The 18,298-nt window shown below is 41.5% G+C and overlaps 1 protein-coding gene across 1 annotated transcript in view; it reads left to right on the forward strand.

The window, feature by feature from the left end:
* arid5b (AT-rich interaction domain 5B) overlaps nucleotides 1–17,995 on the forward strand; it is a 99,482-nt gene extending 81,487 nt beyond the window's left edge. Inside the window, exons 9-10 of the mRNA XM_083556904.1 lie at nucleotides 8,633–8,828; nucleotides 14,368–17,995. Of these exons, the coding sequence (XP_083413030.1) occupies nucleotides 8,633–8,828; nucleotides 14,368–16,503 (2,332 nt within the window). The 3' untranslated portion in view covers nucleotides 16,504–17,995. The remainder of the gene's footprint in view (nucleotides 1–8,632; nucleotides 8,829–14,367) is intronic.
* The last annotated feature ends 303 nt before the right edge of the window (nucleotides 17,996–18,298 follow it).

The following is an 18,298-nucleotide window of genomic DNA, read 5'->3' on the forward strand; positions in this document are numbered from 1 at the left end:
GTCCCTGAAGAGGTCGGCGTTTCGTTCGAGACCGCGGGCCTGCAGTAAACAATCGCAATATTGAACGGATTATCCGACGCGGTCCTCGCGACGAGCGTACAGCTTCTTCGCATAATCCCACCACCTCGTAGTCGAAATCCGCAGGATTTGCGCCGACGGCTATTAATAGTCGTCTGTTTGCGTTCATCTCTGTATCTGTATTTACACCCTTGATGAAATGTACCTAATGGAAAGGAGTCTGGTTGACACGCTGGGTGTTTGAAGCTGACAAATCCTAATTAAATCCCTGATTGATCTAATTATTTTCACGTTGCAGTTTGCACGGAGATTTACAGGCTCATTTGCCCTAGTAAGATGCCATCACGTTTATTGTTTCACCAGGCAAAAGTGTCTGATTTATAGCAGCAGCTCGAGTTTGAGTAATTACGTCAGGCACGATTCTCAACATAGATAACGTCGCGCTGTATGTCGTCCCTCGGTGTGGAGACGAGTTACATCCGTGCCAATCATCGGCATAAATCTGTAGACTCAGCTGTTTGCAGGCCGCGAGCTCCATCAAGGTGTCGTCTAGGTTTGTGTAGCAGCTGTAATGGATTTCCTTGTTCACTCTGCCCAAGGATGTGTGACTGACCCATATTAAACATTTACAAAGGTTAGCCTTTGCTTTCATAGGTGCTCTGCCTCGCACTCAGGTTCCTCGGCTATTTATAAAGCGCATGAGATGAGAAAGCTTGGCTTTTTTTTTTTTTTTTTTTCAAAAGCTTTTTTTCAGGTTTTTTTTCTCTCCTTCATCAGCAGCTGTGCTCTTGATGTAGTTTCATATTCATCCCACATCTTATTTATGCGTATTTATCACTCCGGATTGTCCTCAGAGAGACACAAAGGGAGCAAGACAGCAGGAGAGAGGCCCCCATGTTTGTTTTGGGCTGAGTGGAAGCGATACGTTTAAAAGAATCAAAGTAAAACAAAAACTTTATCCTGCAAATCATCGCTAAAGAATCCGGCTCTCATTTGGACGCTGTCCAAGCAAATATTTCACTGCTGAGAATTTCTGAAAATGCAGGGCGTACAGAATAAGAAGTCAGTGCGCGTTGCGAAATATTTGTCTAGAAGTTGGCTTTTTTTTAATTACTTTAAGTTAATTACTTTGGACCTTAAGGGAGAGATTTATAAGTTCATTTTAGGTTTAAAACCAGGTATAAGAAAAAATCCAGTCTTGGCAATTCCTTCATCAGCCTGTTCCACTGTGTGGGTGTAGATTAGTGCAAGGGTCAACTTTCTCACAAGGCTTCAAGCTGAAATGATTGAACAATGTCTGTTTTCGCACACATGTATGCACAGAGTGCAGCATTTTCTCTCATCTGTCTGTGCTATTAATTGAAACACGCTCCTCTTTTTTTTTTCTCGCTTCTCACACTCATTTTGAATGAGTGAGAAATTTGACAGCCTGATTCGATCCGAAATGCCGCCTTTGGGATCTCTCTCAATAACAAAGCGTCCCCAAACTTCGCTGCATCACCCCAGGCTTGGCACTCAACCCTTCTCTCCATTACATTTAATCACAGCCTTCCAGCTGTTTGTTTAACTTTCATTTAGCATCCGAGTCAAACCTGCTGCACCGCCGTCCCTCCTTCGCTGCATGATTTACAAGCTGTGGCATTTTAGTAGCCGCTCATTACAGCGTGGAACTTTCGGCTTGATCCGACGACATCTTTTGTTATGCAGTTACATCCGATCGCGAGCACATTTCCCTCTCTTTCCGAGCTGAAAAGGCCCACAGTGAGATGGATGGGAAAATAAAATTGTCGGTGTCACATCCATTTGTCTCAGATATTATTGTAGCGGGACTTCGAGCGCAGCAGGAAGAGCGCAAAGAGGTTCTTTCACGTGCTCTCTCGCTGCCGCCGTGCGAGTATGAAAGATAGAGATGCTGAAAATAGGTTTGATTAGCTCGGGATACGAGGTTGTAATATTTAATTTTTATTTCCGAGGCGCTAAAGGAGCTGGAAAGTGTGCCATCTTGTGCCCGTGGCTCGGAATCACAGCATCAGGATGAGCAAGGCATCGCAATAAGAGAAAGAAAGGCTGGCATTTTGTATTGATCATATTTGCTCTTTTTTTTATATCCATTAGTGCACAGAAAGAAAGAAAGAATTCAGAGGAAATGCTAGCAGTTTAGTTAGGGATGTTCTAAATCAGTCATATTTTTAATTACAATCTATTCATTCAATTGTTTGGGTATATAAAGTGAGTGTATTCAACATATATATATATATATATATATATATATATATATATATCCCTAGATATGATTACATAATGGTTCAGATACAGCCATTGTGCAGTATTGATTGCAGTAGCTTGCACTAACAGCAAAGAAGTTGTTTCCAATAATGTTGTGAATTGCTTTTAACTTTAGTCTGTGCCACTTTGCTGTAATGCGGAGAAGTGAAACACGGCTCGTGGCCTGAATGACTTCACCACCCATTACATTTCCACATATAGGCATAGAGTAAATACAAAAAAAAAGGCCACCCATCCACACATTAAACGATGCAGTCTTTTTTGTATTATTATCTATTTGGATTTTTGAACAATGGCGTTTTTGATGCGGGCTGAATTTCTCAGGCTGAATTTGGTCAGGCGTGGGCTTCCCCTTTTTTAATCTGACCTCAAGTGTACTATCAGTGTCTGGTAACTGGCACTGTTGAGGTTTTTCACTTCTGCCTGACTGCCTCATGTGCTGTTGGCTGATGCTCATAAATAAGTACAGGAACACTGAAGGAGGACACTAAACTAAACTCAACTCTGCTTTTGCACCCAGTAAAACACAGAGGTCACCTGCCAGTTTTAGTAGCCATAGTTATTAATAAATACCGCTGTGTTGGAAAAAGGCTATATTTCTACAGTGTTTTATCAGTATTGTCTTTGTTACGTATTGCATAGCGGTTGTTGTGTATTATTTATTACAAGCAGTGTATAGTTATACAGATAAAAAAAAAGATTAACCACATACTGCAAGTCACTGTATGCTGGTATACATGGGCACTCAGTTTCCATTTCCATTTCTTGCTAGACCTTTTTTTGTTTTTTTTGTTTTTTCTACAACAAAACAACACCCTAATAGTTTTCAGTAATGAAACACAGATTGGTATCAGAATAGTGGAGGCAGGTACTGTTTTTTTCCACATTTGCCTCACATTTAACCCCCCCCAAAAAAATACAAAATAAATAAAAAATTGGAATACTTCATAAAACTTCATTTTTTGTGAATTGTTGGCCTTCTCGAAAGTATGTTCATTTACTGTATATGCACTCAATACTTAATAGGGGCTCCTTTTGCTTTATTACTGCCTCAATATTGGGTATGGCATGGAGGTGACCAGTCTGTGGCACTGCTGAGGTGGTATGAAAGCCCAGGTTTATTTGACAGTGGCCTTCAGCTAATTTTTTGGTCTCTTGTTTCTCATTTTCCTCTTGACAATACCCCATAGATTCTCTATGGGGTTCAGGTCTGGTGAACTTGCTGGCTGGTCAAGCAGACCAACACCATTGTCATTTAACCAACTTTTAGTGCTTCTGGCAGTGTGGGCAGGTGCCAAATACTGCTGGAAAATGAAATCTGCATCTCCATAAAGCTGGTCAGCAGAGGGAAGCATGTAGTGCTCTAAGATGTCCTGGTAGACAGCTGTGCTGACCTTGGACCTGATAAAACACAGTGGACCAACAACAGCAGATGACATGACCCCCCCCCCCCCCCCCCCCCCCAAAAAAAAAAAAAAAAAAACCACCACTGACTGTGCAAACTTGACAATGGCCCTTAAGCAACTTGGATTCTGTGGCTCTCCTCTCTTCTTCCAGACTCTGGGACCTTGATTTCCAAATGAAATCATCTTTCATCTGAAAAGATGACTTTGGCCCACTGAGCAACAGTCCAGTCCTTTTTGTCCTTTGCCCAGGTCAGTTGTAGCCCATGGATACGTCTGTGTGTGGTGGCTCTTGAAGCACTGAATCCAAAAATCCAAATTCTTGAATGGGCTTTGTTTTACCTTTTTCTATCACATTTTTTCCTTCTATTTAACTTTCCATTAATGTGCTTTGATACAGCACTCTGTGAACAGCAGCTTCTTTAGCGGTGACCTTTTATGTCTTACCCTCCATGTGCAGGGTGTCAATGATCGTCTTCTGGACAACTGTCAAGTCAGCAGTTTTCCCCCATGATTGTGTAGCCTGAACCAGACTGAGACACCATTTAAAGGCTCAGGAAACCTTTGCAGGTGTTTGGACTTAATTGGCTGATTAGAGTGTGACACCACAAGTCTCCAATATTGAACTTTTTTTACAAGATTCTAATTTTCTGAGATACAAAATGTTGGGGTTTTATTAGCTGTAAGCCACAATTGAAAGAAATAAACACTTGAAATATATCAGTCTGTGTGTGATGAATCTATATAATTTACGAGTTTCACTTTTTGTATTGAATTACTAAAATAAATCAACTTTTTAATGATATTCTAATTTATTGAGATGCACCTGGATATTTAATCAGTGGTTCAGAAGGTGCTCATGAAATACAGTTGCAGATGTATTTACAGTTAAGAATGAGCTGGATTGCGTTCTCCTTTGGAGAAGATATTGGAAATAAATAGAATAATCCGAACAAAAATGGCAAATTGTCCAAAAAAAAAATCTAAACCAAAGGATTTGTTGAAAGGACCTAAAGTCATACTGAACATATCTCTGCTTAAAGTCGCTCTTTCTCAATGGCCTCCTTGTTTCAGACAGGCCTTTGGAGGCTTTCGGGGATGGCTGGGCTCAGGGACAAGAAAGCAGGGGCTGTAAACAGCAGCAGAGACAGTGAGGGTAAATGTGCCACTTTGTGTAATTATTGTGTTCCTTAAGCATGATTATTTCGAAAAAAAATTTTAAAAAATAAAGCCTGGATTGCTTGCTATGGAAATGGGAGTTATGTAAGAGGCTAGATTAAAGGCCACTAGGAGATATGCTGCAACAGAATCTTATTACTCACTCGGCAGCACTCCCAGTAGAGATAGGCACACACACACACACACACACACACACACACACACACACACACACACACACACACACACACACACACACACTTGTTCATGGTTTTCTGCCATCTCTGTGGCAATGCCCTCATCTGTCAGTGTTATGAACAGGCCTTTATTCTCTCCACGATTCCTACAGTAATTACATGTCGAATTAATGACGGAGAGCTGTTTTGTGCAAATCGTTCGCTTTGCAGAATGAAATAAATTTAGACAAATTCACGCCGTCAAACTATTCATTCAAGGACCATGAATATATTTATTTGTTTTTTAAAATATGCGCATGCAGCCGATTTGCTTGTCTAAATAAAATGTATTCAAAAACAGACTCGAAATGCTCTTCTGTTCACACTGATTTATTTACCCTTATGGCTGCTTTCACCGCCTAATAAATAATTTCTATGCTTAAGAGCGTGTATTTCTCTATTATGCTAATGCATTGATTGCAGAATGGGACTGTGTATATGGTGTACAGTAGTCTATATTTTCAGATGAGATATTTTCCGTGTGATAATGCTCGTACATTTACCCAAGTGAAGGAGCAAATTATTTAAACGAATGGCCACGTCCCTGCCCGCTGACCATTACCACGGACTGCTAAGCTTTGCTCATGCTGACCTTATTAAAGCCATATTTAATCAGCACTAACTCAGTTTTCAAGCTAAAAAAAAAAAAACTCTCTTTCGCTTCACCTGAGTGTATTCATTTCACAGAGGAGGAGATTGAGAAAACCAGATAAGCCAGAGCACATTAGAAAGGCAGTCTTGCTTAAATAAGCATCGCGGTACAGGAGTGGCTGTTTGGCCCAGGTTGCAGGAACACCTGAGTCTGGCCCGAGGCAGCGCTGCACGTATATCTGGCCCGAAGATGAACCTGGCCAGACGGAGTGTCCAAATTGAAGGCTCTAAAATAACTTTGCGCAGTGTGATTACAGATGGTTTCTCGGCTGCAGCTGACCTTCATCTTCTGTTACCATTTTTTACTAAAGCCATGCCCTCCACTATACTAAGAATTATTCAATTGTCATGTGCATTCCTAGTGGATAATTTTGATTAAAGGGGTAGAGAATAGAAAAGTAAAAGAAATTTCAAAGCCCTGTTTCGATACAGAAAGGAGTTCTGCAGCATCAGAGAGCCTTTATTGAAGTAGCGGGCTGATAGTAATGGGCAGACAAGCGTAGGCTGATGTAAAAGACTCACTCAGCATGTCTTCCCCTGTCCAAACACTGCTAGCGGGCTCTGGCATCACCATTAGGTTAAGCTCATGCTCGGAGATGTAATCAGTCACTCCGGTTATGGTGGAGGTTGTTGAAAGCTTAGGGGAGGAAAAAGAGGAGGAGGCAGAACTATTGCTTTTGCTGTTTCTCAGGAAAGTAAGTTAAATCCTTTTTTTTCCCCCAAGATATTTTTATGTCGCCTAAGAAGAACAACTACAGGACCATAATTTCTCAGTATAAAGCATTCCAGTAGAACGCTTTGTGATAGAAAGGAGATGTTTTCTGCCAGTGAACAAATTTTTTTTTAACGTTTCAATAAAGGGTTTGCATTTTTTTTCTAGTAAATCCCCTTCCGTTCTCTGTGCTCCATGTTCTTTGTTTTTCTTTGCTTTTCTCGTCGCTTCATTCTTATGAAGGACGATTTAATTGCAGATTTCCTGTTTTTGGCACGATACAAGTTACTAACTGTATCAAAAGTAGCTGTCGAGCTGCCAATAAAAGCTCAGTGAAGAAAATAAAAGAACAATTAAACCATGTCGACATTTTAAAAACATTTTTCTTTCTCTAAGGGAAGTACACCACGGCTTAACTTGAAAGTGAAAGATCTTTCTTTCTTCTTTATTTTGGGCAACATGAAAAAGGAAGGGTACAGTAACATGGAATAGCCATATATGGCCAAGTGGAGGATTTTGCGGTGAGGAAATTTATTCGAATTTTTTTTTTTTCTGACTTCACAGCAGGGGCCTTTTCATTCTTATCTCACCAGGCAACCATAAAAAGCAACCATATATAAATACACAAATGAAGCAGTGACATCTGATATCAATTATTCCCTGGACCCTTAAAACAGGGGAATATAAGTTCAACACAAACCTAATTTTAGCCGTTTTACACAAACTAAAATGGGCCATTACAAGACCTGCTTACAGCTCGGAGAGAGCACGCAGGGAGCTAGGGGGCATGGGAGGGGGTATGGAAGATTTCAGAGGATTAGCTGCAAACAAGATAAGTCATTGTGCGCATTATTATACCCTTATTATATAAACATGAACCGAAACATTACAGTGGGAATCAGGTATTTGGCAGCTGCTCGCTATTTTGATTTGACCACGTGGAGCGAGCCGTTTTCCAGTTTTAGCAGCTGTAACATGTTTAAACTCTTTTGGTAATGGGATCTGAAGATTAATGTTCCCTCTGGGCTCCTGCTTAGCTCTGCCGCTGGCCAGCAGCCAAACCCCCAGCCTGCATAGTTCTTCTGCATGCCTCCCCTATACAGACCCTGCCTGAGCATGCTCAGTATGGCCCTGCTCCAGCTCTGAAAGGCCTGGACAGCCCGCTGTTGAGTAAACACCCGTCCGAGCAAAATAGCGGAAACAAATTCCTCCGGAGTTGCCTTGCAGATTTGATTAAACTGCGAAAAGAGTACGAGATAAAGAAAATGGGCGAGTGATCACAGAGGGCGGGTGAGGGGAGGAGAAAAGACTTGAAATTATTAATATGGAGAGCGTCCAGATATTTGGATTTGCTGGCTTTCCTTAGGCATTTCTAGCTCACAACATGCATTTATGATGGCGTGTTCAGGGTGAATAAGTGTAATGCTGTATCTTCAGAGAGCCAGATTGCAGCCCTACTGTATATACCCCCTATCCAATTTGCAGACCCTTTATCAAGCTTCCTCATCAGTCAGCAAAACTCCATGTGTTACACTCATGTTTAGACAAAGAGCAATAAGTCATTCTGCTACACATGCAACATTAATCATGCTTGTGTCGTGTATGTTTGGGTTTTGGTCAGATCAAGCAGGCCATGTAACATCACATTTTTTAATTAGGATTGTGTGTGTGTGTTATCTTCTGTTTGATCAGCATGCTTTTTTTTTTTTAAGTATCTAAAAGAGCTCAAATAGCACAAACACATATATCTAGCCAGGATCAGCACAGTATGCTCACATTACATCAACAACATCATAGGCAGCTTATTTGCTAATAGGAAGTGTGCAATGAATTGTGTTGGCCCTGCATTATCAGCTAAATACACTCACTATTTGTCAGGAGTTTACCGTAACGAATATGCGATTTTCTTTTTTTAACTAGAAGTCAGCAGATTATTAGCATCCATTAAGGGATTTTCGAATAGTGAAAGTTCCTTTGGAATTTATCCGTCTAAAAAGCATGTATGAAATTTCAAGCTCATTCCTTTTGTAATACGCAAGTTCGTCCAAAGTTACTTTCGAATTATATATGAACCACGTTAGTACCTTTGAAATATACCTTTGTAACGAGCATTCAGTGGAATATTAGGAATGGAGTACTGATCTGTGTCACTTTTTCCCCCTCTGCAGGCTAATCTTGCCCTATGAAAGATATACGAAAGGAGAAGAGGACAAGCCACTACCCCCCATCAAGCCCCGAAAGCAAGAAGCCAGCACCCAGGAGGGGGGCACTAAGGCAAAGGTGCCATCCACAAAGCGCCACAAAGACGAACAAAGTCCAAAGGGCTGGAATGAAAAGGACGCCTCGGCGAAAGTCCCCGGGCCGGTCAGTCTCCAATTCTCTTATTTAACCCTGAGCTTTTTGAAAGTAACACTTTCTTTTATAAAAAGAAAGAATTAGAGGGAAAACACGACCAGGCATTTCTGGCTAACTGCCCTATGTCTCATTAACAAACAAGTTGTCAATGGCCTGTAAGAATGGCTCTGCCAGGGGCATCTGCTTTAAACATAATTATTTAAGCTGAATTAGAGGCACTGAGTACTATGCTACAACATGGTCAATGAAAATGGTATTTCCCTGCCTCACAGACTACAGGCCAATTTTTATGATTCGGTTGTATTCTCTGTTTGCTGGGCTGAAGAACACTGGACTTTCTCTATCGCCTGCTCTCAGGATCACAAATCAAATGAAGGAGAAAAGATCACGTCCATAATGTTGTTATTGACAAGACCTATTGTGCTTAAAGCAGCACTAAAACAAGAGCCGGCCTCCTAAACAGACCTGATTGGCTCCTACTTGCCAAGTGAATAGATGCCATAGTTGAGTGCGTTTATAAGCTGCAGGCTTATATTTATCCCTGGAAACCAAAATATCCATGGTCATTTGCAAATGCCTGCTGAATAAAAAAAAAATGTAAAAAAAATTGTGAAAAATGTGGGGGAGTGAAAGAAACACTAAGGAGAATAAAAATTGTGTTGCTATTTTCACACGGATAACAAAATGATTACAGAGGGGATGAAAGAGCTGTTTGAAATTTTCTCTTGAAGTGTCATATTTCGACACATTTCAGAGCTGCTACACGCCACATATTCATTTCTGCTGCGCATGAAATGAGTAATCGGCTGTGGTGTGGAAACAAAGGGAGCTGTTGTAGGGGCTGACTGCTTTTCCAGTGGCATGCATAGCTCATCTGTCTGGAATGTTGTGTAATTTAAAAGCCCTCTCCAGATAATTGATTGTGCATTGTACAAGGGAGAAGATGAAATGGAATTCCGTGTTTGAGGCAAAGCCAGCTCAAAAAGCACAAGAAGGAGGGGTGTGGAAGTATTTTTAATATTTCCCACCAAAGTTACACATCTAAAATGTAGCAGAAATTTCTAGAGGCAGATGCTGGAATTTGTTTCTTGGCACAAATTTGATTTGAATACAAATATAGGCATGCTGCTTTGGTACGATTCAAACATAGTCTGTTAGTCAGCACTTCCACCATCACCAAAGACAATCAGGGCTTTTGATTGAAACATACCCTGCCAAAAGGGAGTCACACCCCATTAGGACTGTGTAATCTTGGCTGTTAGTCACTAGCCTCTAAGACCCCCATTCGACATTGTATTAAGTGCATGTCAGAACATAGCCTCCAGGGCAAGAGACTCAACGATCCTGCAGGTCACGGTTCCTCAGCATTAAAATGCTCAATACACTCAGTGTCTGCTTTATAAGGAGCACTCGTACACCTGTCCAATCATGTGGCAGCAAAGCATAAGTTCACTCTTCACTCATCACTCTAAGTACAGTGCATCGATGTACTGAAAAAAAAAAAAAAATTGAATTATAGAATTGAATTACAACAGAATATATTGTTAAATATTTTAATCCCTGCTCCCGAGAATTTTATACAAAAAATTTATTAAAAACATCTTTCTTTTCACATTTTTATTTACAACATTATCATTGTGCACTGTATATGAACCTATTGGGAGAAAACCGGTAGTTCTCTGTGAAATCAGTTATTAAGCAACCAAAATGGCATAATCCTTATTTCGTAACATCTTATATATATATAGTGAGGAAAATAAGTATTTGAACACCCTGCTATTTTGCAAGTTCTCCCACTTAGAAATCATGGAGGGGTCTGAAATTGTCATCGTAGGTGCATGTCCACTGTGAGAGACATAATCTAAAAAAAAAAAATCCAGATATTACAATATATGATTTTCAAAAATTTATTTGTATGATACAGCTGCAAATAAGTATTTGAACACCTGTCTATTAGCTAGAATTCTGACCCTCAAAGACCTGTTAGTCTGCCTTTAAAATTTCTACCTCCACTACATTTATTATCCTAAATTAGATGCACCTGTTTGAGGTCGTTAGCTGCATAAAGACACCTGTCCACCCCATACAATCAGTAAAAATCCAACTACTAACATCGCCAAGACCAAAGAGCTGTCCAAAGACACTAGAGACAAAATTGTACACCTCCACAAGGCTGGAAAGGGCTATGGGGAAATTGCCAAGCAGCTTGGTCAAAAAAGGTCCACTGTTGGTGCAATCATTAGAAAATGGAAGAAGCTAAACATGACTGTCAATCTTCCTCGGACTGGGGCTCCATGCAAGATCTCACCTCGTGGGGTCTCAATGATCCTAAGGAAGGTGAGAAATCAGCCCAGAACTACACGGGAGGAGCTGGTTAATGACCTGAAAAGAGCTGGGACCACCGTTTCCAAGGTTACTGTTGGTAGTACACTAAGATGTCATGGTTTGAAATCATGCATGGCACGGAAGGTTTCCCTGCTTAAACCAGCACATGTACAGGCACGTCTTAAGTTTGCCAATGACCATTTGGATGATCCAGAGGAGTCATGGGAGAAAGTCGTGTGGTCAGATGAGACCAAAATAGAACTTTTGGGTCATAATTCCACTAAACGTGTTTGGAGGAAGAAGAATGTACCATCCCAAGAACACCATCCCTACTGTGAAGCATGGGGGTGGTAGCATCATGCTTTGGGGTGTTTTTCTGCACATGGGACAGGGCGACTGCACTGTATTAAGGAGAGGATGACCGGGGCCATGTATTGCGAGATTTTGGGGAACAACCTCCTTCCCTCAGTTAGAGCATTGAAGATGGGTCGAGGCTGGGTCTTCCAACATGACAATGACCCGAAGCACACAGCCAGGATAACCAAGGAGTGGCTCTGTAAGAAGCATATCAAGGTTCTGGCGTGGCCTAGCCAGTCTCCAGACCTAACCCCAATAGAGAATCTTTGGAGGGAGCTCAAACTCCGTGTTGCTGGAGGAGTGGGCCAGAATCCCTCCTGCAGTGTGTGCAATCGTGGTGAAAAACTACAGGAAACGTTTGACCTCTGTAATTGCAAACAAAGGCTACTGTACCAAATATTACCATTGACTTTCTCAGGTGTTCAAATACTTATTTGCAGCTCTATCATACAAATAAATAGTTAAAAAATCATACTTTGTGATTTCTGGATTTTCTTTTTTTAGATTATGTCTCTCACAGTGGACATGCACCTACGATGACAATTTCAGACCCCTCCATGATTTCTAAGTGGGAGAACTTGCAAAATAGCAGGGTGTTCTAATACTTGTTTTCCTCACACTATATATATATATATATATATATATATATATATATATATATATATATATATATATATATATATATATATATATTATCTCACAAGTAAATACGCCCCTTACAATAAAGCACTAGAGTAGTCAATGTGCAACTTATATAGCAGTATAGATTTACTGTCCTCTGAAAATAATCAACATACAGCCATTATTGGTTATACCCTAAGTGATATCATGTCAAAACTGTGTCCAAAGTGTCAATATTTTATGTATCTAGCACTTCCTTAATCCTCCTTGGCATTGAATTCAACAGAGCTACACAGGTTGTGGCTGGAATCCTCTTCCACTTCCTCATAGTGACATCACAAACTGCTGGATGTTAGGCACATGGTGCTTCTCCACCTTTCTATTGGGGAGCCCCATAGGTGCTTAAAAGGGTTCAGGTCTAGAGACATACTTGGCCCCTCCATCACATTCACCTTCAGCATTGTTATCTTGTTTTTATGTTTGAAAAGGCATCATGTTCTGCTTCAAATTGTCACAGTACATGTTGGAATTCATGTTTCCCTCAATGGACCGCAGCTTCCCAGTACCAGCAGAAATGCACCACCATGCATCCGCTGTAGGCAATTTTGTAGACACAATTTTCTAAGTACTCCTCACCAGGTCGTTGCCACACATGCTGGACACCATCTGAGCCAAACAAGTTTATCTTAGTCTCATCAGACCACAGGACATGATTTCTTTAATTCATGCTCATGGACCAGTAGTCTTCAGCAAACCTTTTGCAGGCTTTCTTGTGAGCCAGCATCAAAAGAGGCTTCCTTCTGAGGAAAAAGTGTGTGCACCCATGGCATAGGCCATCTTTGTGGAGAGCAACAATTCTAATATTCAAATTAGAAAGTTCTTGAGATGCCATGTTGAACATCCAGTAGTCAGTATTAAAGAACTGTCAAAGCACCAAATTTTACCTGCTCTAATACAAGATACACAAATTTGTAATGTCCTGTCAGGCAGACAAATACATAAACATGATGAATAGGACATGTGGCTTTGCATGGTTGCACAACTTACAGGTGATATCACTTAGGGTGTACTTAATTTTGTTGCCAGCCATTTTGAGAATAATGGCTCTATGTTGAGTTATTTTCAGAGGACAGTAAATCTGCACTGCTATACAAACTGCACATTGACTACTCTATATACAAGTTTTATTTTGATAGTATTGTCCCTTGCTAAGATATGGTATGGTTGTTGCAATGTGAGGGGTGTACTCACTTTTGTGGGATACTCTACATATTATGTGGCACTGCTGTTTCAGAAACTGCTGCTCTCTTGGGATTTTTACACAATCATCTTGATTGTGTAAAAATTGTGATTGTGAAGAATGGTGAACTTTTACCCAAATTATTGAGTGCTGCATTACAAACAAAAGATGCTTTATCGCTACTGCTGTAGCTTACTTAAGGTGTGTTCGAATTCATGCAACCAGTTTGTTTTTTTGTTTTTTTCCCTTAAGGCATTTCTGTTTGTTTTACACTTTAATTTAGTTGGTTGCTGTATCACAATAAGGTGGAAAAGATCTGACATGATCTATCTTGCTTGCATGATTGCATAAGCAAAGATTTTACCTGACTGAATTCAAGCATTTATGCCTTTTCCCCCCACTGACACCGGAAAGAAATGGAAGGGTGGAGCTTGTGCTTTATCATGTGTGTATGCTCCCTTAGAAATGTTAGCCTGGGGAATACAGCTGATGTTGTAACACTGCCATTGGATCTGAAAGTTAGCAGTGTATATGTCACTTTCAAAGCCCTGAGTTGACTTCTTATAAGAGCATTTTGTGATTGATTTGGTTTAAATGTGAAACCCTTTTGTGGGTGATTGCTTTGTTCTCTTGACTCATTTGCCCCATTTCGAAGGGGAATCCTTTAGGAGCTAGTAAAGCATTGTCAATGTTATTAAGCTTTGGTTCTGTTGTAGATTATATTAGACCATCAAGTAGCGTTCAATAATTCATACAACTCATATTATTGAGAAGCATTTGATGCACTCCATTTGTAACTTGGTACATTATTTTTGGCACTGCACACAGAAGGTAAATGTGCTGAACTTAAGTTCCCCTGATAGCGGGCTTTCAATAGATTGTTTGTCTGACTTTGTCTGAGTGGCATTTGCATTAAGGCACAGTGTAGCTGGAGCATGTGCTACTGTAATACCCAAATTAGTAATTAATTGTTACTTTTGTCTCTATCTACATTTGTGTCTGTAGGGTACAGAGGACGTAAAGGACAAAGAGCTGCTTCAGGAAGAGGTGATGGTGAAGCAAGAGGCACAGCAGTCCCAGGTTTCATCCCAGATAGATGCCGAGGCAAGAAGTCCCACCACAGAGGATGTAGACATACAGTTGGTTTTTAAGGAGGAGGAGAAGAAACCATTGCTCAAGAAATCCTGGGACGGTGGTCCACATGAAGCTATCAAACACACCTCGATTCCACAGGATGGCATGCCACTCAAGTCTGAGGATTCTGAGGTGTTTCCCATCACTGCGTCTATGCCACTACGGCACTCCCACCCCCTTCCCAACTGTTACATACAGGACCAATGTCAGCATGGGACAACAGAATACAAGGCACCTCCATACACCCTTGGAAAGACAGAACAGGCTGGTGTAAAGGACAGCCAGAACCATGTGGGAATGGTATTACCCACCTTGAAGCCAAGACCTCTACACCCTCTATCAGTACCAGGGATCCCAACAGAGAGGGCTGAACTCCCCACCAAGGAGGAGAGCTTCTGTCACAACCCACTCTTGTATCCTAGATGCAACCCTGGCATTATGTCTCCCCTAGCTAAGAAGAAGATGCTTTCACAAGTTAGTGGTACTGGTTTGGGCAACAATTACCCTTATGGTCCACCACCCCCATTAGTTAACAAAAAGGCATCGAGCAGTAGTACAGAAGAAACAGCTTCTGAGCAACCCGGCACTCAGGTCCCTCCCTCTATAGGTGAGGCAAGTGCAGTTATCAAGCGTCCATCTGTCATTCAGCATGCACAGAGTTTTAAACCTCGCAGCAGTGAGGACAGAAGACCTGCTAGTGAGACCTCACATAGAGAGGTGTGTGGTGAGAGGGAGATATATCCTTCTGAACAAGCCCAGCGTCAGACTCTACACCAGCCACAGCTTAGTCCTACAGGAGAGCCCTACATTGTGCGAACCAATCTTCATTCCAGTGTGGAGAAATCCAGCGAGGTACCTCGTCCCGGCCAGGCACCAAATTTCCATGGTGATTTCTGCTCCTCCCCGCACCTGCACAGCCTCTACCGACAGACAGAGCACCATCTAAGCAAGGAACAGCTAAGCAAGTACCTAAACAGAGAGGCTTACCCACGGGACTGTGAAACTGCACATGGGTTTCCTCAGAGTCAGCATCCAGACAGTGGAAGTCTAACTTACTCACCCCATCTGAATCAGAAAGAAAAAGGTACTCCTTGTGAAAAGGTGCCAGAGGAGCAACCGACAGATTTGAGCCTCCCAAAACCCTCTTTACATAAATTGCCCCACTCCACCTCATCTCTGTGCAACCTCTCACATTCCATGATGCAGCAGGACATTAAAAACACTCCTCTTTTTCAGGCAGGTAACAGTCAAAGCTCAAGCCTGGACTATCACCCCAGAGCCTGCCGTGTTCCTCCTATGACTGTGTCTACTCCAAAAAAGGTGGTTGAACCCCAGCTCAAAGCACACAGTGGTCGAGGAGAAGAGACAGTTAGTTACAAGATAGATGAACTGGCTCGGCCTATTCTAAGCACCAAATGTAGCCCACAAAATGTTGGTGCAGCACGGCCACTTAAACGGAATCTAGAGGAGTTGGAGAATGGAGCCACAGAAAAGAAGATCCGAGCTGTGACCCCCATGCACTGCTCCACGCCTAGAGATATTCCAGTGAAAGTGCGGACCCCAGAGCCTGACAATGAATCCATGAAGCCGGCTGAGCCGGCACACGCGGTGCACATCAACAGCTATGCTGCCGAGGGACACAAGTTCCCAATGCACTCCTCAATTTTTCCAGGACTGTATCCTGGGGCATTTGTATCTCAGGTTCAGGAAATGTGTGACAGCCTGGGCCCTCATGCTCCCCCTAGTTATTCACATCCACTGCAGTACTTGAAGAACCAGGCTGTCATTTCACCACTCATGCCCCAGTTTGCTATTCATTCCATAATGATGCAGAGACAGTTCTTGGCCCAGGCGGCCAATCCAGCCCACCTGTACAGGCACCCAATGGGGACTTCATATGGAGACATTCTACATCATGGCCTTTACCCCATGACAGCCCTCAATCCTCAGCCAGCTTTCAGTCCCCCACAGCTCTCCTCAGTTCATCCTAGTACCAAACTCTCTTAGAAAGAACTAGACATTCCGCTAGCTGGAGTGGCCTTGCCCACACTCCTGACTCAAACCCAAATGGTCCCTATTCCCAATAAGCATGGCTATGCCATCGACTACACAGCTAGCGGCATTAGATGCTTTTATTTTAGGAGCAGTGTTTCTGTTATTTGTCTTTTTGCCACTTAAGTTTATGATTTGCACATTTCTTTGAACATGGGCCAGCTGAGCTGATTGTGTCTTGTTCTCAAAGCGCTGTTTGCTGGTATCAGTTGTCTCGTTTGAATAATGTCGCTTTGGCAAAGGTATGTACCGGATGGAAGAGCAGGAACTCTCACTAAAGATCTGAGCGTCCAGTGGATCTAAACAAGTGACAAATCAGTGCAATCACAGTAATGCTATTTCAATCAATCTGTAGAACTCTGATGTGAAACACTATTGATGACAGAAAATTTACAGGAGAAGCTGCCTGGTGAACTATTGTATGTTTGCATATTAATCCTTACTGTGCATCTTTTTTTTCTTTTTTTTTTTTATGTATCCGTGTGGTAGCTTAGTGTTTCAAGCCTGCAGGGGTTAAACTACTAAGATCTAAATATTGCTCCATTTACAAGAACCACAAAATGATCTGAACATTGCAGTTGGTTGTATTACACAGCTACATGTAAATAAAATTAACTAAGCTTTCCTTGAAAGAATCTTAACCTTGGACAATAAAATGTGAGTTAGGTTTCACACGCTTTTCTGACCACCCATCTGCTGGCATCCCCTTGAGTTTTTCTCACATTTAGCAAAGTTCCCACCCATTTGCCAGGGCAAAGTGGAATGTGTTTGTCAAATGTAGGACCGAGGTGCTTGTACATAACCTTAGCTAACTGAAAACACTTTGTATTATGTTCACTGGCTACAGTAATTTCTGACTGCGCTGAACCACATGTTCGAAAAATGGGATCGGATCACTTTGCTCAAGACGGGATGAAGCTTCAGGACTACTTTGGTGTCAGAAAGTGGCTTTTGTCTTTGCGAACACACATTTGTGATCACAGTTTACTCAGAGCAATTCTTTTTAAGAGTTTTACCAGAGATATACGAGGCTACACTCGGGGATGTGGGGGTGGTGTGGGGGAGTTTTAGGAGCACTTACTGAAGCACACACAAAAGGCCCCTGCTGAAAGATGTATAGCAGTGGATGTCAAAATTTGCTTAAAATATTCTGCAAAGACGTGTTATGGCAATGATCAGTTCTTCAAAGCTGTGTAAAACATGTAACACCAAAAATGGTTGTCATTTTAAAAAAAACATTACAATTTCTTTGCACAAAGAATTTTGGAAAAGAACCAATACAATTTGAAAGTGACACAATCTTCTTAGGGTTTTTGTTTCTTTCTGTATTAGTAGGGAAAATTAAACTTAAATGTTCAAGAAATGTATTTACTCCAGCTGTTTGGAGTAGCACTCAAGGTTGCTATGTAACATTTTTAATGAGAAATAAACCATTTTATAAGTTGAAGATGTCTACACTTTTATCTAATTATGTGTAATGAACAAGGTGTGCTTGTTACAAGCACGGTTGCAATCAAAACGTCTGAAAAAACACCCCGGGATTGTTTTGCCTTCCACAGCTTGCTTTTTATCAGTACCCATGGCCTGATTTACTACAATCCCAAATAAAGCACTTTAATTTTGGGTGTGCGACAGGATAAAAGCGCTCGAAAAGTGGGCTTGTTGCTTTGGTACAATGAACAATTGCAAATCAATCGGTATAATAGTTTGTTTGCAGGATTTCTCCGAGGAATAAAGTTAAACCTGTGGC

The sequence above is a fragment of the Silurus aristotelis genome (assembly GCF_946808225.1).
Source record: "Silurus aristotelis genome assembly, chromosome: 12".
Classification (NCBI taxonomy): Eukaryota; Metazoa; Chordata; class Actinopteri; order Siluriformes; family Siluridae; genus Silurus; species Silurus aristotelis.